Source organism: Myxocyprinus asiaticus, chromosome 15 (genome assembly GCF_019703515.2).
Source record: "Myxocyprinus asiaticus isolate MX2 ecotype Aquarium Trade chromosome 15, UBuf_Myxa_2, whole genome shotgun sequence".
In the NCBI taxonomy this organism is placed as follows: Eukaryota; Metazoa; Chordata; class Actinopteri; order Cypriniformes; family Catostomidae; genus Myxocyprinus; species Myxocyprinus asiaticus.
Genome location: NC_059358.1, coordinates 48,396,034 through 48,421,194, shown reverse-complemented (window position 1 = coordinate 48,421,194; position 25,161 = coordinate 48,396,034). Strand labels below are relative to the sequence as shown.

At 37.8% G+C, this 25,161-nt stretch overlaps 1 protein-coding gene across 1 annotated transcript; it reads right to left on the bottom strand.

Annotated features, from left to right (window-relative positions):
• On the bottom strand, positions 1 to 25,156 carry LOC127452558 (myelin basic protein-like). Its single transcript, XM_051718095.1, has 5 exons — positions 25,016 to 25,156; positions 9,260 to 9,361; positions 8,172 to 8,198; positions 961 to 1,044; positions 1 to 877 (listed from the first exon to the last, which is right to left on the bottom strand). Exons 1-5 carry the CDS (start codon positions 25,130 to 25,132, stop codon positions 842 to 844), a joined length of 366 nt encoding a protein of 121 aa, XP_051574055.1. The 5' UTR covers positions 25,133 to 25,156; the 3' UTR covers positions 1 to 841.
• Between the last annotated feature and the right edge of the window lie 5 nt (positions 25,157 to 25,161).

The window sequence follows — 25,161 nt, the reverse complement described above, 5'->3', positions numbered from 1 at the left end:
TACAAACATTTGCACTTTTAATCATTGTAATCTATTAGTGATTTTGCTGTAACATCAACATAAATGACATTTTTTTATTTTGTATAAGACACATTTATCCTTTTTGTTTGTGGTTTTATGGCTTTTGATTCCTAATGGAAATGTGGGCTTAAATGTATGATGAGAACATAGCTTGAAACATACAGTATACTACTGGCCTCATCTGTAAAACACACTGCCAGTCTAACATAAGAATTGGTCTGGAGGTTTGTCTGTTACTAAATTAAGCCAAAATCTCCAGAAACAAATTCCCATAATGTTGAAAAATCCAGTTATGGAAGTCAGTCAATAAATACCAGGACACACATGACATGTTCAAAGGATTATGGGATATGCAGTGTAAATCTTGACATCTTTTCCATCATTCTGTTTTTGGAATAGCGCTCACAGAGAAATAAAGCGTGTAAGCCATGTAGAGAAAAAAAACATTTAGGGTCTAAGAAACAAAATACTGCAAGAGATACTGGCCACACTGAAGCTGTGCACAGACTGAACGCTACAGAGACAGGACAGAAACATTTCTAGACAGATGGCTGTTGACCTAACCAGTCGTGAGAGGAGCTCAAACTGACTCAGCCTCATTACCAGTGTCAGGTTAGATTCATTCAGACAGCGACCCATCAAAGATTATTACAACTCTGACAAGACTAAACAGGAAAAATTCTCAGGACACAGATTGTATTGTCACATATCAATCAATGCAAAAGCCTATTCAAGTCTTTGTTACTGAATTAGAATTAAGAAAAAACAAATCCATCCATCACTCTCCCTTTCCTCCTGATTTTAAATCGGCACTGGGACATCAACGCTTGGTAGATGAGGCAGACTGGCTTCCTCCCTAAAAGGGACAGACAGTAAACACAAGCTGAAAGTCGTTGATTTGACATTTTCATCACTAATACATAAAGAAAAAACTGTTACCATTTTGAAGATCCTGGTTAAGGTGCCTTGACTGTCTCCACGTCCTTTTGGATCTTTAGCCGAGCTCTGTGACTTATGCTGTCCCTGTTAATAAAGGACATAGATGCTCATATTTGATCCTACTCCAGTAATTGGACAGGAACCATTTTATCAGTCTTCAGTGATCTTGAAACATGTTGAATTGAATAATGATGATATGTGCAATTATTTTATTTGTTTAACTGAAATGGCTAAAAGCAAATATGCTCAGTTTACTCTTCTCTTCTGTGCAACTAAACTCTGCTGCAAAGATTTCCAGAACTAGGATACCGCTTGTTTAGCTCTTGCAAAAATTCTGGAATCAAACAACTCTATGTGCTACGCGCAGTGGTGGAAAAAGTACTCAAGTTCCATATGCAGTACAGAAAACACACCAATGTATTACTTCAGATGAAAAATGAAAATTTCTCTCCTCATTTACTCACACATATATATATATACCATCCCAGATGTGTATGACTTTCTTTGTTCTGCAGAACACAAATAAAGATTTTTAGAAGAATATTTCAGCTGTTCAAGTGAATGGTAACCAGAACTTTGAAGCTCCAAAAAGCACATAAAGGCAGCATAAAAGTAATCCAAAAGACTCCAATGGTTTAATCATTGTCTTCAGAAGTGATCCAGTTGGTTTTTGGTGAGAACAGACCAAAATGTAACTCCTTTTTCACAATAAATCTTGACATCAGTCTCCTTGGCGATCATGATTTCATGCTCGATTACATTCCCTAGTGCTTGACGCATGCACAGAGCACTAGATGGCGCTATAGGAAGTGTAATCGAGCTTGAAATCATAATCGCCAAGGAGACTGCTGTCAAGATTTATAGTGAAAAAGGAGTTATATTTTAGTCAGTTCTCACCCAAAACCAACTGGATCACTTCTGAAGATATGGATTAAACCACAGGAGTCTTTTTATGCTGCCTTTATGTGCTTTTTGGAGCCTCAAAGGTCTGGTCACCATTCACTTGCATTGTATGGACCTACAGAGCTGAAATATTCTTCTAAAAATCTTCATTTGTGTTCTGCAGAAGAAAGAAAGTCATACACATCTGGGATGACATGAGGGTGAGTAAATGATGAGAGAATTTTCTTTTTTGGGTCAACTATCCCTTAAAGTAAAAGTCATCAATTAAAATACTACTCAAGTAAAAGTAAGTAAAAGTAAAAGGCAATTAAGTTCACAGTTATAAAAACTTAGGACACTAAAGAGACCTTTCTACTGACTCTGAAAAACACCAAAAGAAAGATGCCCAGGGTCCCTGCTCATCTGCGTGAACGTGCCTTAGGCATGCTGCATGGAGGCATGAGGACTGCAGATGTGGCCAGGGCAATAAACTGCAATGTCCGTACTGTGAGACGCCTAAGACAGCGGTACAGGGAGACAGGAAGGACAGCTGATCGTCCTTGCAGTGGCAGACTACGTGTAAAAACACCTGCACAGTATCGGTACATCCGAATATCACACCTGTGGGACAGGTACAGGATGGCAACAACAACCCGAGTTACACCAGGAACGCACAATCCCTCGATCAGTGCTCAGACTGTCCGCAATAGGCTGAGAGAGGCTGGACTGAGGGCTTTTAGGCCTGTTGTAAGGCAGGTCCTTACCAGACATCACCGGCAACAACGTCGCCTATGGGCACAAACCCACCTTCTCTAGACCAGACTGGAATGTCAGTGTTCGGCCATGGCCAGCAAAGAGCCTGGATCTCAATCCCATTGAGCACATCTGGGACCTGTTTGATCGGAGGGTGAGGGCTAGGGCCATTCCCCACAGAAATGTCTGGGAAATTGCAAGTGACTTGGTGGAAGAGTGGGGTAACATCTCACAGCAAGAACTGGCAAATCTGGTGCAGTCCATGAGGAAGAGATGCACTGCAGTACTTAATGCAGCTGGTGGCCACACCAGATACTGACTGTTACTTTTGATTTTGACCCCCCCTTTATTCAGGGACACATTATTCCATTTCTGTTAGTCACATGTCTGTGAAACTTGTTCAGCTTATGTCTTAATTGTTGAATCTTTTTATGTTCATACAAATATGTACACATGTTAAGTTTGCTGAAAATAAAAGCAGTTGAACGTGAGAGGATGTTTTTTTTTTTTTTTGGCTGAGTTTATATACACTACCAGTCAAAAGTTTAGGGTCACTCATTCTTTATTATAATTTATTATTATTTTTTACATTTTAGAATAATAGTAAAGTCATCAAAACTATGGAATAACATAAATGGAACTATGGGAATTATGTTGTGACTAAACAAAATCCAAAATAAATCAAAACTGTGTTCTATTTTAGCATCTTCAGAGTAGTCACCCTTTGCCTAGAATTTGCAGACATGTACTCTTGACATTTTCTCAACCAACTTCTTGAGGTATCACCCTGGGATGCTTTTTAAACAGTATTGAAGGAGTTCCCATCTATGTTGGGCACTTATTGGCTGCTTTTCTTTATTATTTGGTCCAAGTCATCCATTTCAAAAACTAAATTTTCGTTTTGTAATGAAATAAATTAATATGGTGGCACAATTATATTTTTGTCTACAAAACTAATTTCAAACATTTAAGCATACGCCTTCAGATCAAAAGATTTTTAAGATCATGAGAAACATTTCAGGAAAGTGTTTCAAAACTTTTGACACCGGTAGTGTATAACCTTTGCCTTTGAAGACTGTAGTGTACACCTTTGAATGAAATCTTCAGGGTTTTTTTGGCAATTTCAAGCATTGTATAGCCTTCATTCCTCAAAACAATGATTGACTGACGAGTTTCTAGAGAAAGCTGTTTATTTTCTTTTGCCATTTTTGACCTAATTTTGACCTTAAGACATGCCAGTCTATTGCATACTGTGGCAACTCAAAAACAAACACAAAGACAATGTTAAGCTTCATTTAACAAACAAAATAGCTTTCAGCTGTGTTTGATATAATGGCAAGTGATTTTCTAGTACCAAATTAGCAATTTAGCATGATTACTCAAGGATAAGGTGTTAGAGTGATGGCTGCTGTCTAGATTTGATTAAAAATGACTTTTTTCAAATAGTGATGGTGCTGTTTTTTACATCCGTAATGTCCTGATTATACTTTGTGATCAGTTGAATGCCACTTTGGTGAATTAAAGCACCAATTTCCTTCTGAAACAGCTAAATCTGTACATATTCCAAACATTTGGCCGCCAGTGTTTATATACACCGATCAGCCACAACATTAAAACCACCTGCCTAATATTGTGTAGGTCCACCTTGTGCCACCAAAACAGCTCCAACCCGCGAAGATACTATTCTTCTCACCACAATTGTACAGAGTGGTTATCTGAGTTACCGTAGACTTTGGTTTGAACTGACAGTCTGGCCATTCTCTGTTGACCTCTTTCATCAACAAGGCATTTCTGTGCACAAAACTGCTGCTCACTGGATGTTTTTTGTTTTTGGCACCATTCTGAGTAAGTTCTAGAGACTGTTGTGTGTGAGAATTCCAGGAGATCAGCAGTTATAGAAATACTCAAATCAGCCCATTTAGCACCAACAATCATCCATGCGATTATCTAATCAGCCAATCGTGTGGCAGCAGTGCAGTGCATAAAATCATGCAGATACAGGTCAGGAGCTTCAGTTAATGTTCACATCAACTATCAGAATTGGGAAAAAATGTGATCTCAGTGATTTGGAGCATGGCATGATTGTTGGTGTATCATCTCAGATCTCTGTTTTGGCGGCACGAGGGGGACCTACACAATATTAAGCAGGTGGTTTTAATGTTGTGGCTGATCGGTGTGTACATTTTATATATATATACAGTATATATATAACTAGTTCCTTCAGGTGCATTCAAGTCATGTCAGAATGATTGTATTTACAAGATAAGTGCAAATATTTGTTTATTTTTTAAGACAAGTGCAAATGAACGGCACCACAAAGACATTATTACCAGTTGTGAACTTGGAATTTTCTTAGAACCTAACATTCTGAGTTGGGGTCATGTGACAGTTAAAGAATCATGGAAGCATAAGTCATAATTCAGTTTTACTTGTGGATTTTGACTTGTGCAGTTTAGTTTTTGTGAATTTATTGTTACTGATGATAAAGAATAGTGATAAAACTTGCCAGAAATTAAAGGCATAGTTCACCCAAAAATGAAAATTCTCTGATTATTTACTCACTCTGACAGAGCTCCAGCGTTTCTCTGTGGAGAGAGGAGAACCTTCCAGAAGAACAACCATCTCTGCAGCACTCCACCAATCAGGCCTGTATGGTAGAGTGGCCAGACAGAAGCCACTCCTCAGTAAAAGGCACATGACAGCCCACCTGGAGTTTGCCAAAAGGCACCTGAAGGACTCTCAGACCATGAGAAACAAAGATTGAACTCTTTGGCCTGAATGGCAAGCGTCATGCCTGGAGGAAACCAGGCACCGCTCATCACCTGTCCAATACCATCCCTACAGTGAAGCATGGTGGTGGCAGCATCATGCTGTGGGGATGTTTTTCAGCGGCAGGAACTGGGAGACTAGTCAGGATTGAGGGAAAGATGAATGCAGCAATGTACAGAGACATCCTTGATGAAAACCTGCTCCAGAGCGCTCTGGACCTCAGAGTGGTGCGAAGGTTCATCTTCCAACAGGACAGCGACCCTAAGCACACAGCCAAGATAACAAAGGAGTGGCTATGGGACAATTCTGTGAATGTCCTTGAGTGGCCCAGCCAGAGCCCAGACTTGAACCCGATTGAACATCTCTGGAGAGATCTGAAAATGGCTGTGCACCGACACTCCCCATCCAACCTGATGGAGCTTGAGAGGTCCTGCAAAGAAGAATGGGAAAAACTGCCCAAAAATAGGTGTGCCAAGCTTGTAGCATCATACTCAAAAATACTTGAGGCTGTATTTGGTGCCAAAGGTGCTTCAACAAAGTATTGAGCAAAGGCTGTGAATACTTTTGTACATGTGATTTTTCTCTTTTTTTATTTTTAATAAATTTGCAAAGATTTCAAACAAACTTCTTTCACATTGTCATTATGGGGTATTGTTTGTAGAATTTTGAGGAAAATAATGAATTTAATCCATTTTGGAATAAGGCTGTAACATAACAAAATGTGGAAAAACTGAAGCGCTGTGAATACTTTCCGGATGCACTGTAGACAAAGCATCAGTTACACACCTGATGCATGGCTTTAGTTGTGAAAGACCAAGAAAATTACAGATAAATGTAGTATATATTACATGTTGAATAAGTATGGGATCCAGGTAAAGACAAAATGCCTTATTTGGGTCCTGGGCATTTTTATTAGCACACAATAAAATGTACCGGTATTAGAGACTTTGGAATTACTTCAGTCCAAGCATTGTTCCAAAGAGTGATGGATCAGATTCTCAGTGGATTGTTGCCTTGCAATGTTACCTTTATGATCTGCTCATTACACGGAGAGATGAGCAGGAACACTTAAGTAAAGTGGATGCAACCCTGCAGGGACTTTAGAACAATGGGCTGAAGGGCCATAAGGACAAGTGTCCGTTTTTCCGCTCCTCAGTGTAACTGGGCCACGTGATCGATAAGTTCAAGGCACCCTCAAAAGTGAAGGTTATCATAGGCCTAGTAAACATGCTTAAGCCATTGCACAAACTATTGAACAAATCCAAATGGTGGAATGGGATGAAGCATTGTTAGGAGTCTTTCAGACAGATGACAGCCCTGTCTCAGACTGAGGGCCTCACTCATTTCAACACAGTCTTGCCAGTACAGCTTGCATGCGATGCATCACCTTGTGGAGTGGGTGTGGTGGTGTCACTTATCAGGCATCATGTGAAGAAAGACCTATCGCCTTTGCATTGCATACCTTTTAGCAATGTAGGGAGCAATTACACCCAAAAAGTATTCGGGTAAAAAAGTTCTATCAGTTCTTGTTTGAAAGCGATATACACTCTTTACCAGGGATTAAATTGGGGTGAAACGGTCCGGAACACCTCTGATGTAACATCTGTGTAAGGTTGGAACCTGTTCCGCTATAAGTAGCACCTAGAGCGGCACTGTTTTAAGGGAACACACGCTCTGCATCGCTCCGCTGCCAGCTTCAAGCAGTTCAACCAGTGGGAAGAAATTTGTAATCACCTCAATCTTTGGCCCACATACAGATATCCCTTCACTAGCAGTCAAAATGCAGCAAAATGCCTGCTCCTGTTTGCGCATCAATATGATCTCAAATTCAGATGATCCAAGCATCATGCTAACACCGAAGGGCTCTCATTGAAACAAACTGTTTCAACTTTCTGGTCTGAAAGAACCAGGTTGCATAAATGAATCAGACTTCCCATCACTAGCTCTAAGTAAAAATTAATAGTAGATCACCTGGTTGATTTGGTGGATTATAAGGAAAATATAACATATATCATCATTTAAAGGATAGTTCACTGTAAATTCTCCTCCCTTCCCAGTAGGTGGCAACATGATGAAAAATGCAAATCACCAAAAATAAAAGAAGAACGTGAAAGTGGATATTGACAGTACAAAAGAAGTATCCCTTTGAATATTGATCTGTTTCTCATCCACATCATATCACTTCTTAACACATGGATTTAACCACTGGAGTCTTATGGATTACTTTTATGCTGCCTTTATGTGCTTTGTGGAGCTTCAAAGTTCTAGTCACCATTCACTTGCATTGTATGGACCTACAGAGCTGAAATATTCTTCTAAAAATCTTCCTTTGTGTTCTGCAGATGAAAGTCATACAGATCTGGGATGGCATGAGTAAATGATGAGAGAATCTTCATTTTTGGGTGAACTATTCCTTTAAGGACCTCAGAGCTCATGGCCAAGCAGCGAACTTGAAGAGGTCTCCTATTGCAACCAAGCTATCTACCAAGTTCAGTTCCATGAACTCTAGCTTATTTTCTGAAAAAATGCCCTGTCCTTATCCACTTTATTGACTCCTGACTCAGCTTTACTTATTGTACTGCACTGACACTTATTGTATCCAATATTACCTGTCTGAGACTCAATAATGTGTTTTTTTTTTTTTTTCCAAATTTTTTTTATGTTTCACTGTATCGAGGGATTTTTAGGGAAAAGGGAATGGATGATTAGAAGCAAAAGATTAGCTAGTTTTATTAGCTAATTAATTTCATTAGCTAGTTAATTTCTTGTAGGAAAAGAACTGTTAACTTGAGGAGACGAATGCTTACCCTAGATTTGGGAGTAGAAGGTGAAACCTGATTGGAAAAAAAAACTACAATGTAAAAGAATGTTTCCAGGTTCAACACAAGTTAAGCTCTATGTCATGTCAATGAAACAGTAGTAAACCCTGTAGTCCTAGTAACTTTTGCACAATGTTCGCAAAAAGATTCCAAGAAGGGAGGTGATGTGACTTGCTTATTTCCATGGAACAGAAAGAGTATATTGATGATGGACCAGGAATGGACTCTAACCCTCATTTTTTTTTTTTTTTTTAAAGAAAGGAGCTTCCGGGCAGCTATTTTTCTATGTAAACAAGCTGCATGCCAGTGCAGCTCCTGTACTTGAATGGGGGAAGACCCAAATCTCCATAGCGGTTGGTCAAGATTACGATCAACGCACATACCTGTATTTCAAATCAGCAGTAAAATCTGACAATACTGATATCATAAATTGAGCTTCTTTACCTCAGTTCATGCTAAACAAATTAATTTCCCGGCTTGTAAAGCTTGCATGTTCTCTAAATGATTGACAGGCAATGTCTGTATCTAAAAGGTGATTTCCAATTTCTCACATTCATTTTAATAGAAGTGGCCCGTCTCTGCTAAATAGTCTCTGTTAAAGCCCAGCTGACGGTCATTTCTGCAGTGAACTTGAATGAAAGCTCAAGCGGTAAAACACCACGGCCAGCGCCCATTGCTTTTATTAAGGACAGATGGACTACTGGTTGAACAAAGACAAATTCATAAAACTTATTTTATTTGGAAAGTGAAACGTGTGAATCTTCAAAAAAGATCAGGGGCTTGGGACAATACATCAAGGGCTTAAGCCCCCTAAGCCTCCCCCTCACAACGCCCCTGGAAAAGAGTAGGGATGAGGGCCGAGTAGAATTTTTTTTTGTGGTAACAAATATTTTGCAACAAATGCTGTCATTTGAACTTAAATATTATACTTTTGTAACTTAAGTATTGAACCCGGAACATTCCTTCAACATCAGTTAAATGTTAAACAACTATGTTGATTCTCAAATAAATCGTATTAAGAGACTACATTTTTAACAGATTCAATAGAAATATAGACAGAGGAGAGAGATACGTACAATGTTTCTGAAAAAATGCACGACAGCGTTCTCATCAGCGCGGCGTCGAGGTGATGCACTCGATCTCTGAGGTGAGGCAGACAGAGCACCACGGAAAGATGCCTGATGAAGAGAACATATCTGATCATGAAACATTCACAGCACATCCTGTAAATCCACAATAAAGTCTTCAATCCAGACTTTTACAGTAATGGACTGTAAACTCACTGGGTGGGCAGAACAGCCTTTGCAAAAACCGGGAGTTCATTGCAAATTTGCCACTAAACGTTTTCACAAGCAAATGAGCTTGTGATACACTGCAAATGTTTGCATCAAACTTGCTGCAAATTTTCCATTGTTGCCAAAGGTTAGGTGCTGGTTCACCAGTACAGATGAAGAAATGCAAACTTCCGGCAAACATTTGCAGTGTATCACAAGCTCATTTCCACGTGAAAATAACGAGTGGCAAATTTGCAGCAAATTGTGGCAAGTTATGCCAGAAGTCTAGATTTTTGGTAAGGGAGACCATTATTGTGGTTTATGTAAAGTAAACCTAAGTAAAATAAAAAATTATACAGTCAGAGCAATCGCACACCACCCAAATCCCAACACTATCCATAAAGCATCCCAATTCGATGCTTTATATACTTAGTTTTTAGCATTAGAAATACTACCAAATGATCAAATAAAGTTTTGATACACAGACCTCTTTGTTGCATACATATTGCCAATGTTAGCATTTAGCTAATTTCATTAACCTGAAATTTGTTACTTAACTTTGAGATTCATACGTTAAGGTTGTTTTCACACCTGGGTTGATTGGTTTCAATCCCTCCCCCTCATCTTGCCCTTACAGGTTTCTGTTCACATTGTATTACTGGAGTCAAAATGTGTTCCATTCCATAGCGGCAGCCGTTTACCCAGATGACACATCATACTTCTTCAGCCAGAGAGTGTGGAATGTTGGAAATTTTATGCACTAAACGGTAGTGGCTTGTCCTACGTAGCAAAATGGTGGAGTTACCTGACTGGGATGCTGGCCTGACAAAACATTTGTAATTAATTGTGAATGTGGCAACAAGCAAATTTTTTTTATCATTTGAGATCTAATGTTGGAACGTGCTAAAGCTAGCGGCAACACATCGTGTACGTTTGAAGCATCACTACTGTCAGCTGAAAAATGGTGAATGTTCTGTGTTGTAAAAAATAAAATAAATAAATATTTGTTACATTTCAGATGATACAAAAAATTCATACACCAGATGGTCAAGTGCACAGTGTCATTTGGGAAACAGCCACAGTGTTAATGAAGTATTTGTCCCTTTTATTTACCACAAAAACTTTACATGCTCAGAGCGGCACTTGCATTTTCTGATGTGGATGCCGTGCAAGAGATGTGAAGAATGTGAGTTGCTCTCTGTAGACGATTTATCTGGAGACCAACAGCTATGAGAAATGCATTATTATAGAATAATTGCAACCCGGAACATTCAAAGACACAAATTATACCGTAGCGTAGAGTTCACATGAACCCCAGACCACCTTTTTAAGTGGGCTCGGGTGTGGTTTACTGGTACGCACCACATTTCATTAAACTACATTCACACCATCCAAATAATCTGAACTCAGATGTCAAGTAGACTGCTAAAATAGCTTCAGGTTTGCTTTGATCAGCCGGGGGAGGGGGGCCTGGGGCCTGGGTAGCTGGAGTTCACTAGTTCCAAACCCAGGGTGTGCTGAGTGACTCCAGCCAGGTCTCCTAAGCAACCAAATTGGCCCAGTTGCTAGGGAGGGTAGAGTCACATGAGGTAACCTCTTCGTGGTCGCTATAATGTGGTTCGTTCTCGGTGGGGCTTGTGGTGAGTTGAGCGCAGATGCCGCTGAGGATGGCATGAAGCCTCCACACGCGCTATGTCTCCGTGGCAACGCGCTCAACAAACCACGTGATAAGATGCGTGGGTTGATGGTCTCAGACGCGGAGGCAACTGGGATTCATCCTCCGTCACCCAGATTGAGGCAAATCACTACGCGACCACAAGGACTTAAAAGCGCACTGGGAATTGGGCATTCCAAATTGGGTGGGAAAGGGGAAAAAAATCAGAAAAAAAAAAAAAATATGAATACTTTGGCACAAAGGCAGCCAAGGATTCATAATTTCATAGCCAGCAGAATGACTGCAGCATTTCTAGATACAAACACAAAAGTTAACATTGAGACGATGGTAACTTACAGAGAAACTGCATGCTTTACTTACATAACATTCAAAAGACTAAAGTTGCTTTACAAGAGAAGTAACAGAACATGCGATACAGTATACAGAGAACTGTTTCTGTCATTAAACGTTGTTATTTCTGTTACTTTCATATGTATGAAAACTGGTGTCTAGCATCCTTTGAAGGAACAGTTAACCTCAAAATTCATTTACTCACCCTTTTGCTATCCCAAATTCTCAACCAAAATGACTTTCTTTCTTCTGAGGAACGCAAAAGAAGATATCTTGAAGAATGTGTGATGTCTTATTTGCTTTTTTGGACCCTTTTCACACTCGGTTTTGGAACGCAGAAGTAAGTTATTGCAGGGTAAACCTCGATAGAATGGGAGACCATGCCAAATATCATTTTTGCTTACCCATTTGCTCCAACATCAAAAGAAAAATGGCACTATTACATTGGCACAAACATTTGAAAGCAATGGATTACAACAGTCAGAAGAAAGACGGCAAATTTAATGTCACTCTCTCACAGCTGTGTTACAAACCTCATCTTACACTAATTCCAGGGTAATATAATACAAAATATGTTAAAAATGTACACAAAATAATTGAAAAATTGCAAATAATTTTTTTGCTAGATTTACGCTGCTAAATAAAGCAGAAACGTGTCATCACAGTCTGTGAAAAGAGTCTAAACCTAAACTTTCAAGCTCCAAAAAGCACATAAAGACAGCATAAACGTAATCCATATGCCTTGAGTGGTATATTCTAATTCTTCTGAAGCGATGCTATAGTTCTGGGTAAGAAACAGACCAAAATGTATGCCTTGAGGAAAATAAATAAATAAATTCCTCTAAGATCATAATAACAGAATGTAAAATTAATGCATCTTCAAAATACAATGAAGGACTGGACACCAGGACAGTTCAATACAATGCAATGAAAAATGCCTGAACTTGGATGTTGGAAAACATATGCAATACAAGAGAAGTGCTCAACAGAAGAGCAAACGACTATGAGCAGTAAAGTCAGTGTGTCTTTGCAAGGAAAATTAATGGAGCCATCCTCTGTGTGTTTTACGAACACTTGTATTTCCTGTCTTGGTCTTTGGTTATCCATCTGAAACTTTCCAGTGGAGCTACTTAACATGTTGTTATTTCACACTTTCACTTTTTCACATAGGAAGACTTCTGAAACTCCCTCAGCATCACATCTTTACTGAGGCAACACCCTGAACAATTCACATGCTGTGTGATGATGTGAAATGGTTAAATGCTGGGAATATTCCCATCATCTCACTGATCGTTTGAAGACGTACAGTAGTGTGTGAAATTTTTAGGCAGCTGTGAGAAATGTTGTAGTGAGGATGTTTAAAAAAAAAAAAAATCCATGAAAAATCCATCCAAACGATTTGGTGAGACAGCACTTTGCCTTTAAAACAGCCCCAATTCTCCAAGGTACACCTGGACACCGTTTTCTTGGTTGTTGGCAGATAGGATGTTCCAAGCTTCTTGAAAAACTTGCAGAACACAGTTCTATGTATTTCGGCTGTTTCAGTTGCTTCTGTCTCTTCATGTAATCCCAGACTGACTCAGTGATGTTGAGATTTATTCCTTCTGTTGCACGACTCCTTCCACTTCTATTCTATTTACAAAAGGAATGTTTGAAATCTAAAATTCATATTTACTATTGACACACTAAATGTTTTTGTGAAACATCTAACATGCCTTAAACTTTTGCACAGTACTGTATTTTTGCTCCAATTTAGTTGCGTAAATACCTTGAAATAATCTCTCTCTCTCTCTCTCTCTCATAATTGATTCATTAGTTACAGTAATTATGACTGCCATAATCCGTCTTTCTCTTCATTTTTCCTCTTTTGGAAAGAAACGTTGACTTTTATATGCCAGTGGTGCTGTTACCCTGCTATAGTTTACGCCTATGTTTGTGAAAATGGTCTGTTCAAGTAATGGAAAATAATTGCAAACAAATTAGTTATGCCTCACCTTTAGCAATGACCTGGTAATCCAAAATCTTTGATAGCTTTATTTTAAAATCATATGCAACTTTCAGATATTTACCAAATAGAGAAACTTCCTCCTTCCAGCTGCTTGAGGTATGAAAGGCCAGTTCTTAGAAACTCCAGACAATGTGTGACCAGTAGTAAACAAAGCATCACCTGACACCTGAAATATCTCACTTCTCACATTCTATACAACTTCTGCATTACTTTATCACTTCCTCATAAATTGCTGCAAATTCCATGGTCATATTCCAGAAGCTCAAAAGTTTATGAGCTGTACATTCATGTCTATAGATAAGACTGCTCCAAAGAAACTTTCCTGTGAATGGATTTTTCCCTGCATGCCGATTGTTCAAAGGAGCCTCGGTTTGTTCCTGTCAGACAGCAGTTACCCTAACCCCACCCCCACCCTCACCCTAATCCTAAACATAGGAGCCTGTAAAGCAGAGTACCCTGCCAGGAACAACCTACGGCATCTTTCTTCCATTGCATCCCTACATGGATCTCACGGCACCATGTCCGGTTTTCCATCCATCCATCAACACAACTTCCCCCTTTAATGCTCTTACTGGCAGTATTGAGATGAAATAACTGCCTCACTAAGGCTTTTTATTATGATTTCCCAGCTGTTTGTGTGGGTGGTGTCAAACAATTTGAAGATGATTATTTTTCTTTTCTTTGCACTGGCTTCAACACTATGATGCATTTAAAATATGTCATGTGTCAAGATGTACCTTCATGAGTTGAGTGAGCAAATGAGCAGACACTAGGAAAAACTCCCTGAGAATAAGAAAGGTAATGTGTGGTTTCCACTGATCTCACACCTGTTGGGGTCAATATGATCGTTTGTGTTTATCAGTAAACCCCCAAATATAATAATCTCCTTTGCGAGGGACCCCCCTCCTAAAATATTAAGACAGCTTTACATTTTTGTATATATGTAAATGAAAATATAAGTGTTACCTTATAAAGACATGTATATATTTGTCATTTTATAAATGTTACAAATTTTCATTGTCCTAAAGCCAAACTAAATAATTCAAATATTATATTGAAAAATATTTACTTTGTGTAATACAGTAAGTCAATACCCATAGACCAGTGGCATGTGCTGGACTTTTGAAATGATCTCAGCATTCGCTTTTTTATTCAATATAAATTCCTATTTCAGTTCCAGTTGACATTTAAATAGCTTTCAGGTTAAACCCATACAAATCTGAAGTCTGATTTATCACAACATATGTTATGAAAATGTAGGCCTGCATAAAAATACATAATATAAAAAGTAACATATTTTGCTAATAAATGAAACAACATAATAGCAAAATAATGGCCGTTTTTCTATATGTAACATATATTTTCCTTAAATCAGTTTATTATTATCAAATTTGTACAGGGTATGTACATGTATAAGCCCCCCAAAAAATTAACATTATTTATGTTAATTGCCATATATCAGATTTCTGTACAGGAAGCCATATGAAATACCTTTTAACTTACACCTTAAATAAGCATGAAATACTTATTTTTGTAAGTTGATATTAACACAGTTTATTAAATCAAGTCAAATCAAAGACTCATCAAGTGTATATGCATTGTTTATAATTATTAATTTGTCATTGCCTCAAAAACAATACCTACAAGAATACAGCAACAAGTTTGCCTATTGTTTTTCTAGTCATCTTATTTTTGGAACATCCATCATCTACTCCTTGGTAAACAACACAGGCTTCGTGATGGCCCGTATCTGTACCTTTAAGAGCGAATGTTCACTAAAAAACGTGTCACTCACATACCATTTCAGATTTCAAGTCTTTTTTTTATTTTATTTGGATGACCAAAAGTGTTGTTGTCTGTGTCAGTTAGCTGTTTTATGAGTAAATAGTTTCTGCACTTCCATCAGTTTCATTAGTGATCTGCTGTGACCTGCTGTGAGGATGACAGCATGAGGGGGGCACTATCGCATTGATTGATTGACAGCGTATTGAACGAATCAGCGCTAATCTGAGCCAATGTCTCCCCTCACGTGACTTTTCGCCTATTTTCCACGTCACAATCACCACACTCTTTATGAGCAGTGATATTGCAATGAGCTGAAGGGAGGCTTGAGAGACGCTGCCTCCCACTGAAATGTATCCGCTGGGTGTCGCTGTTTAACAGAGTGAATATGACTGCTACACACATTGTTTGAGTTCACATTTTGTAACATTTTATTTGTTTTATTTATGTACAGTTGTTTATTTTGCTCACCCGAATTATTGAGGAGACATTGCCTCCTTTGCCTACTCGGAGAAATCGCCACTGCCATAGAGTAATGTTTGGTGTATAAACCTGAAGAGAACATTTTCATTCAGTTAAAATGTACTTTGTAGTCTTCAGAAAGCAGAATGAAACAGTAATAATTTCAAATTTGGCAAACAGTTTTTACATCCTTTTTTTTTTTTTTTTTTTACACTTCTGTGAAATTTTCTTCAGACACCTTAGCACCCCCTTGTGTCCCCCTGGAGTTCCCCAGACCCCAGTTTGAAACCTCCATGTATTAGTACACACCTGTCTAATCTGCCTAATTAATAACAGTTCTCTCACAAGACCGTTTGATATCAAAAAGATAAGACGGATGGCTGGAATCAACTAATTAAATGTGATGTCATTTGTATATTTAGTATGCGGAGTCAACTGTCAGTAAGCTATTCTTGAGGTATACTTAAGTGTTAATACAGTCAACAGTCTTTTTACATTTAATAGTTTCTACAAGCTGTTATTAATACCACTTCATCTTAATAATTTTTCAGTATGTTTACTCTAGAACATAAATATCCAGGATGATTCCTGGATGAGGGAAGAGTGTTTGGAGAACAATTATGATAGTCATGCTGTAAGATCACTTTGAACTAAATTACTAATGCAAATAACTTGAAAAGTTTGTTCCACATTCCGTTAATTTTGAGCCCCACTCTTTTCAGCCCACCAAAGCTCTCGCAGCAGAGGGTAAAACCTTTAAAAGGAATAGGGCTTAGGGATGATCACTTCTGAATGGAACGCACCCTTGCAAACAAACCCCATATTGTACTATCCCGTTTCAAACTTGCTATTGGACATCTCGGCAGAGTGCTGAATAATAGATCTTTCACAGTCAGTTTACTTTACTTAAGAATGTAAGTTTGTCTGTGAGGTTGTCCTGTTTGTAATTGTGCTCTGCAGACCTGATAAATCATTATTTTATTCCGCTGACCATTTCAAGGACGCAAGCAATAACAAAGAAACTATAACGTTACTGCACGTCTGGTCCTGAAGCATTTCCGGTAGCAGCATTTTTATAACCCAGAACTGTCAAAATGAAATAACTAGCATGTACTTTTAGAGTCTAGCTAAAACAGAACAAACAAAATAGTGCAAAAACTGAAAAGTTTCTCAAAAAACATCAAACGTTTACATGAAGTGACTTATCCAGACATGATGTTGATGACTGTCTATAAAACTTTCATTGTCTGTCTCTTTCTTCTGCGGTTGTTTCAGTACTACTCCAGCTCCTCTGACATCTTGGCAGTCTGCTACTGAGATATTGTTGACTTTTGTGTGACAAATTGTTTATGTTCCTCATTTGTAAGTCGATTTGGATAAAATTGTCTGCTATATTACTAAATGTAAATGACTTGCGCAGCTTCACAACTGCCACAGTCCTTGCCACAGTCGCCTTTGGCATAATCTATAATCATGTTTTTTATCAATCTGCAGAATGAAGACTGTAAGACATTACAGCTTGACTTTATGTCACAGCATAATTTTTTGTAAAGCTGCTTTGAAAAAAGTGTGTTTTGAAAAGCGCTATTCAAATAAATATGATGACTGATATAATAATAGGGGCGAATATCTAAAGTTATTTTTAGAGCTTACTTAACTAGCCAGCTAAACTCTAGCTATCAAACTTACTATTAGCTGGCAAAAATGTTGTTCACCTTCCAGAGAGAAGATGTGTGCAACTGTTTTTAGTACTGGACGTACACAGCCTTCTCGTTTAATGCTGCAGTTCATGTGCCCATTTGTGTTTGCTCTTTCGGCCATCTAAACCCTGTTATTTCTGTTAGCTCCAGGCATCCAGGGAGCATCCAGCCACCGAAAATCATGGTCCACATTTAAATAATAAAATTTTATGACAATATTGTGGATGGGGTGGTCGCTTTTGCATTCCGGAGGGGTGCTTATCATCGCCTGTAGGTCACTTTTGGTCGGCTGTCATGGGCCCCCTCTTACCTTGGGCCCTAGAACAGTTGCCCACACTGCCCTCCCTGTAGTTATACCAATGACTGGATGCACCATTTTAAAAATCCTTTCTATTCAGACTAGTTTGCTAATGAATCATTCAGACTGGTTTGTGAGATGTTTTACCCATCACTGACCCAAAAGAATGATTGTCTGACAAGTCAGCATTACTACAGCTTGCTAGCAAGGTTTAGGGGCCGTTAATACCTAATGTGTTTTTTCCATGCATTTTCGCTGTTTTTCAATGTAAATATGCACTATGCATGGACGTCTTTGACTGTTGCACCACATCTCACTTTTATTTATTTTTTCAGCCATTTGCGAAAGGGCACCGTGTTTTTTTAAGATGCCATGTCAGGATAAAAAGAACCGAGACACCTGTGCTCTGTAATATTTGTTGTGCTAACCTTTTTTGGTGCAAAAGTATGTGAGGTCTGAACGGCCACTTACTCTACACGAGCAATATCTAGCCGAGATTAACTTTCACTCACTATAGAAATTAAAATATAAAATTTCCATTACTTTTCCTGGCCTGAAAAACACAATTTTAAAATTCCTTGATATTTCTTGGTTTTCCATGGCCATGTGCATAAGTATCAGCTATCAGAGACTATATAAGGACTGAAAATGTAATCTCATCTCATTCATGGAATAGCCCACTGACATAAAAATCTTATTTGTGTACATTACCTTTTGTACTTTAACCCTAAACTGAAAATTGACATAAATATTTGTATCAATCAGCATGTGCTTAATGCATTTCAAAGCTTTCCCTCTTTGTACAATATTGTTGTTACTGTTAAACATATTGTATAATGAAAACTTCCTACAAACCCAAAAGTTAGGATAGTATGGAAAATGCTAATAAAACAAAAAGGAGTGATTTGTAAATTCTATTCACTCTGTGCTATATTGAAAACATTACAAGAACACATTATTTGATGTTTTGCTTTAATTGTAAATTTCAATTTTGTTTTTAAGTATACGCTCATTTCAAATCACGATTTCAACATGCTCCAGAAGTTGGGGCAGTTGAGTGTTTACCACTGTGTAACATCAAATAACTAGCACATATTGAGTCTAGCTAAAACAGAACAAATAAGATATGTGAAAAACTGAAAATAAACAAATCAACACATTTTCTCAAAGAACATCAAATGTTTACCTGAAGTGGCTTATCCAGATATGTTGTCAATACTGAGCGTGTCTACAATGATCAATGTTCAATTAGTTTGGAAGGTATTTCTTCTAATAACACTTATTAAGTGTTTGGGAGCTGAAGACAGAAGAAAGAGTTTAAGTTTAAAGCAAAATGTTCCTCCATTCATCCATTATGTATATCTTCAGCTGCACAACTGACCCTTCGCTAAGCTCCACCTTAAAAGCATTTTTGACCAATCTTATCTTAGCATCTGTTGTCATCCACCATTTCTCTGAGAAACGCTTGCTATTGCTTTTTTCCATCGAGAGTCTACAGTAGTAATGTGTGTTTGAGTAGTTTTAAGTGTAAATTTATAGAAATTATCCAAAAAATGTAAAGATAAAAAAAAACTTTGTTGATGGGTCACTTGTAATAGTGGCACAAGGTACGGAGAGAGCAGTAGTGTAGTCTAGGGCATACGCAGGCATACGCCGTATGCCCACCTAAAATAAGTGATGATGCGTATGGCCACCAGAACAACGAGTAGGCTTTTGACCCGGAATTTTTTCAATCTACTAAAGCCCAAATATACTTCTATTTTGACACGAACACTCAGGGTCTGTGTACAGGCGAACACGAGCCTGTCAAAGTATACTGCATTTGACGGTGCGCCCCTATACAGGTGGTTGGCGCATGCGCACTACGACTGAATGAAACACCTTACTATTTCTCTTCTTCAGGAGTTTAAACCCATGAAGAAGTCTTTATAGTCCTTCAGACTTGAGTAATAAAATTACAGGTATATCCAAATCTCATCACACACGCGCTCTTGACGTACACATCCACTGTTGACGTTTTACCTGCATATCCTGTTGTTTACCCGCGATTACATCTTCTTCTAGTGCACCTTCGTGACAACAATGGCTCATATGTGAGCCACCTGCCACCTTTTTCACCCATTAATTAGTGCAAATAATTCCAGGAGCATGCGCATTCTGCGTGTTCAAAGACGCGCAATTAGAAAAATCGGACTGCGCGCTTTCAGCGCTCGAGCACTCAGCTCAGCGTTTGACCGAAGTATAATTTGGGCTTAACGCGATGCCGCAGCACCGTTGAGTGAATTGTGATTTTATTTTAAAATGTGCACGGAGCTGCGGGAGGCGGGAGCGCAACTGATAGCACGGGCAAGACAGACAGACGGACTAAGCTGATACACCAATCAGAACATTCATTTCAGACGCGATTGGATATTTGCTAACCAATCATATTTTTCAATAATCTCTAGCATCTAATGCTGATGCACAAGCATCCCTGGAGTAACCATGAAAATGTATTTCCCTGCTAAACGTAAATATATATAAATATAAATATATAGCCTATATTTAAATTTTACTTATGCAATTAATCTGCATGTTATTGCACCCGTACTAGTTTTTGATACTCTTCGAAGATGCTGGAAAACTGTGTCCTGTAATTATTCCATCAAATGTTTTTTTTTTTTTTTTTTTTTTTTTTTTGCCTTTTACTGCTGTCGGTGATGCCTTTTTCTCGTGATATCAAATCATTTAAATGTATATTTCTAAGTAGGAAAACAATTTCACTATACACAGAAAAGCACACAATAATACACAAATGAAACAAATAACCATTAATTTATGTAGGTTATATGGTAATACAAGAACATTACTACACTGATATTATACAATGCTTAACAGTTTATTGCGTATTATATATGTATACGTTTATTAATTAGAGTAATAATAAAGTATTAACAATTTTCATAGTAGCATAATAAAAGGAACATTAATGACACCTATTAATTTAAATACATATTTAACATCAAGTTTCCATACCATGATTCTTAGCAGTGTACTCTACACCAGGGGTTTTCAAATTGGGTGAATTTGACAATAACCACTAATTAGGCTATTATTATTGGTACTACTAGGCTACTACTATTAGTAGTAATACTATTATTAGTATTGCTTTTAGGCTATGTTCATCAATATTATTTTTTTTATTTTTTTTATTAAGATAAACTTTTTTATTAAGCTATCAACATTCCATTTTAAATTCAGTTTCATTTTGAAATAGGTTATATTTTTTCAAAACATTTCAAACACGTTTGTCTTTCTTTTTAAAACATATTGTGAACACATACATTGCAACACATTTTTACCACATTCAAGCAATTGGGAAACTGTTAAAATTAGTCTTCTAAACAGAATCCTCCACAGTCAAAAAACAGAGTATTCTCAACAAAACTATAATCAAAGAGCCAACAAAATCAGCAGGATGGACAGCTGTATTTTCTGATCACTGAACAGATAACCCTCGACGGTCAAATAACTAAACTGGAAACATGTTCATTAACAGCCACAGGATACTAACGTTATCTCAATTGAATAAGAGCTATATTGGAGATTTTAGGCTACAACATCAACATCAGACATCAAACAACATCAGCAAGATGGACAGCGCTGTTTTGTCACAGTATCAAATGCGTAAAAATCACTTCCATATAGGCTTACGTTAAGCGAAGCAAAAAATAAAAAATAAAAAATAAAAATCCGATCGCCGATTTTGCCTCTTCGTTTTCATCGCCCCTACATCAGTGGGAACAATGAGTCCGACTTTTTGATGCGCACAGGTGATCGATGCGGGGCTGCACGGTAGAAAGGAATAAACGTAAAACGTCCTCCACCTGCAGCATTGATCAGTATTTGCTTTTAAGCATGGTCAAAGCGGAAAACCCGCACTCACATAAGAATGTGGAGGTGAAGGGAATCTGCCTCCTCTCCTGTAGACTTTTGTATTGTAGACACTACAAAGCGATCAATTTTGCAACACTCAAGCTAGCATGACAGATGTGTACAGACGTCAACCGTTATGTTTTTCCCCCTGCGCTGCCCCTCCCCTGCCCCTCCCCTGCGCTGCCCCTCCCCTGGGGCTCTCTGGCGCCCCCCACCAATTGAAAACCTCTGCTCTACACCATGCCAATAAGAAACTTACCCTGATATACATTTTGTAAGCTCATGTGGGACTATAATTGTCTTTTTTAATGGAAAAATATATTTCTAACACATTTGACATATGTACTGTATATAAATGTAAATAAATGAATTTTAAAGAGTGGGTGCATTTATTTATTTTTCATAAATTCACAGTATGCCCACCTCTTCAGACACTACTACACCACTGGCGGAGAGGATGTTTTCTTTCTTCTTTTTTTAAAAAAAAAAAAAAAACCAATTCTTTAAATGATTCTGGATAAGAGCATGTTATTGGTTAAACTGTGTCAGCCCTCATTCTCAAACGTTCCCAAACATATATCAGTGAGGACACCAACATTTGCTCCAAGATAAATTAAAGCTGATAACTGAACATTAATTCATTTCTGTATTGATTCAAATATTAGTAAAGGAGATAGCAAATAATGAGTTCACAGCTTTATAGTGAGTGTGTTGAGATGTTATAAGCAGTTCTGTTCACTTAAAATAATGTTATCAGGTGTGTAATTGGCATTTAAAGATGCTTTTCTCTTTTCAAGTGACTGTACTAATTGTGTGCCTTGATTCTGATTCACAGTCTTCACAGTTTTCAATTTCTTTGGATGGCAGTATTTGTTGCTTCAAAATTTATACATGTCTTTCTGCATTAATGGTGCCCTCACAGACTTGCAAGTTACCCATGCCATGGGCACGGTCACACCTCCATACCATGACAGACACTGGCTTTTTGACCTGACACTCATAACAGGTTTGATGGTCCTTTTCCTCTTTGGCCGGTGTTAAGTGACAGATGTTTTTTCCAAAAACTATTTGAAATGTGGACTCGCCAGAGCACAAAACACAATTCCACTGTTCTACTTTCCATCTCAGATGAGACCGAGCCCAGAGAAGTCTGCAGCGCTTCTGGACAGTGTTGATGTATGGCTTCTGTTTGCCTAGTAAAGTCTTAACTTGTGGTGAGTGGTATCGACTAACAAAAGGTTTACTAAAGTAATCCCAAGCCCATGTCATGATATCCATTACAGACACTTTACAGTTTGTAAGACAGTGACATCTGATGGACCGGAGTTCAAACGCATTCAGAAGTGGTTTTCCAGCAGGACAATGCCAAACCACATACTGCCCAGATTACAAGTGCATTTCTGTGTTAGCAGAAATTGTGGTGCTAGATTGGCCTGACTGCAGTCCTGACCTATCTCCAACTGAGAATGTGTGGCACATTATGAAGCGCAAAATACGGCAGCGAAGGTCCCGTACAATTGTGCAGCAAGGGGGGGAAATTCTGCTTGCTATAATTTACAAACTTGTTTCTTAATAAAACTATTAAGTGTTATTTAAAGAAATTATGTTACACAGTAATAAACATTTTTGATCCTGTGCCAACTTTTTCAGAATTGGGGTTGTAATTCGTAAACTCGTAAGACATTAAAAATATATATATATTTTTTTTATCTTGACAACTTAGCATTTATATTGTGACCAGTAAATTTCAACAGCATACCACAAAAACATACAAATGTTTGCTAAATTTGTGCTAAGCCTTATTCTGAGGATCATACAGAAATCCTAAAAAGCTAAACAAACAAACAAAAAATAAAGCCAGGGTTCATATTTTTACATAGATTTTAATAAAGCAGACAAAAAAAAGCTCAGCTAAGGATCAGGTTAGGGGATACACTGAGGGTTGACAGGATACATAGTTTATCACAAACTCTTGTTTTGCAAAGTATTACAAAAGGGCAACAATCAATAGGAAATACTAGTGAGACATTAACACTTACAGTTCACATTGTTATGTGAGAGAGACTGGAAAACCTGAGGCATGTTTGAGAAAGAAGCAGCATGTAGCTCCGAGACAAACACAAACTATAATACAGCTGGTGCTGGAAAGAGGACAAAATATCTCCATTTCTGCCACATTATTAAAGAACACATATAAAAGTCTTCTGATTTCATCTTACCATCTTCACCTGCTTAGTTTTTGTCCACACAAAATGTATATTGAAACATCTTAATTTCAGACACTGTGCACAGGTCAGTAGTTCTGCAACATTACCTTTTAACAATGACATGTCGCTTTAAAAATATGAACAAACAAAAATACCTCATTGAGAAGCTTTTTGGCAATTTCATTTCACATTTCCACACAAGCCAAAAATACTATCTTTTCATTGACATGCATATGCAAGGAGTGACTCAAATGCAATTTCCTAATTTCCCAACTTTGATTTTTGTCACATAATGGCTAAATCTTCTAAAAGCCTCTTTATCTCTACTTTTTTATCTTGAAAAGTTAAGGCTCTGAAAATTGCATAATTAGAGAAATACATACAATGATGACAAACCATAAGGATAATTTCCAAGAAAATTTCCAGTTTAGGAACCAAGTAGATTGGGCACAGCCTCCACATGTACCATGAAAAACCCAGAGGACCCAATCTTTCATTATAAAAACAAGCTGGAAAGGCTGGAATCTATAGTTTCCTGTCAAAAACGACATAGAAATTTGAACATGTCTCTCTCTTTAACAGTTTTGATCACTCTTGGGGAGTTAAAAAAAAAAAAATGGCACTGCCATCACCACAACTCAGTACCACAAAGACAGACTGAGAAAAATAACATCTTGGATTCTGAAATCCCTATAAAATTCTGATACACAAAGTTGATCATAGATAATAAGGGAATATTATAGATATGTGAAATTCCCTCTTCCCACATAAACGTCCTCGCTAAGACATGGTACCACACACATCAAGTACCGTACAACATTTCAAAATCTAATTTACTGTCAGTGAAAAAGTGATAAAAATACTAGATTTTACAGGCATTTAAAATACTTAATACATTTTATAAAAGTAATTTTGTTTATAAACAATTCTCACACAATATCTGTATGTCAAATCCCTGTACCACAGTAAATCCATTGAAAAACAAAAATGCAGCTTTATATCTTCAATAACTTTACTGGAAATCAGTTCTAATAAACGTTGTTGAAAAGACAAACGTGAACATATAAATATCATAATCACACAAACAAATACTCCAGAAATAAAGCACAATAAAGCAGTAGTACAGACTCATGTGGAGAGGTCTGAATGATTTTGTCTAATGAAGCCCACTTTATCCTCACCTTTCCCTTCCTCTTCTTGTCTCCTCCAAAGAACTTTCCGATCTGATCCATAACGGTCGGGTTCTTCTTGCTGCGGCCCAGTCTGAATGTGGACTGCGAGGAGCTTGCGGATGCCATGCTGAGTGTTTTCTTTGTTCTCAAGAGGA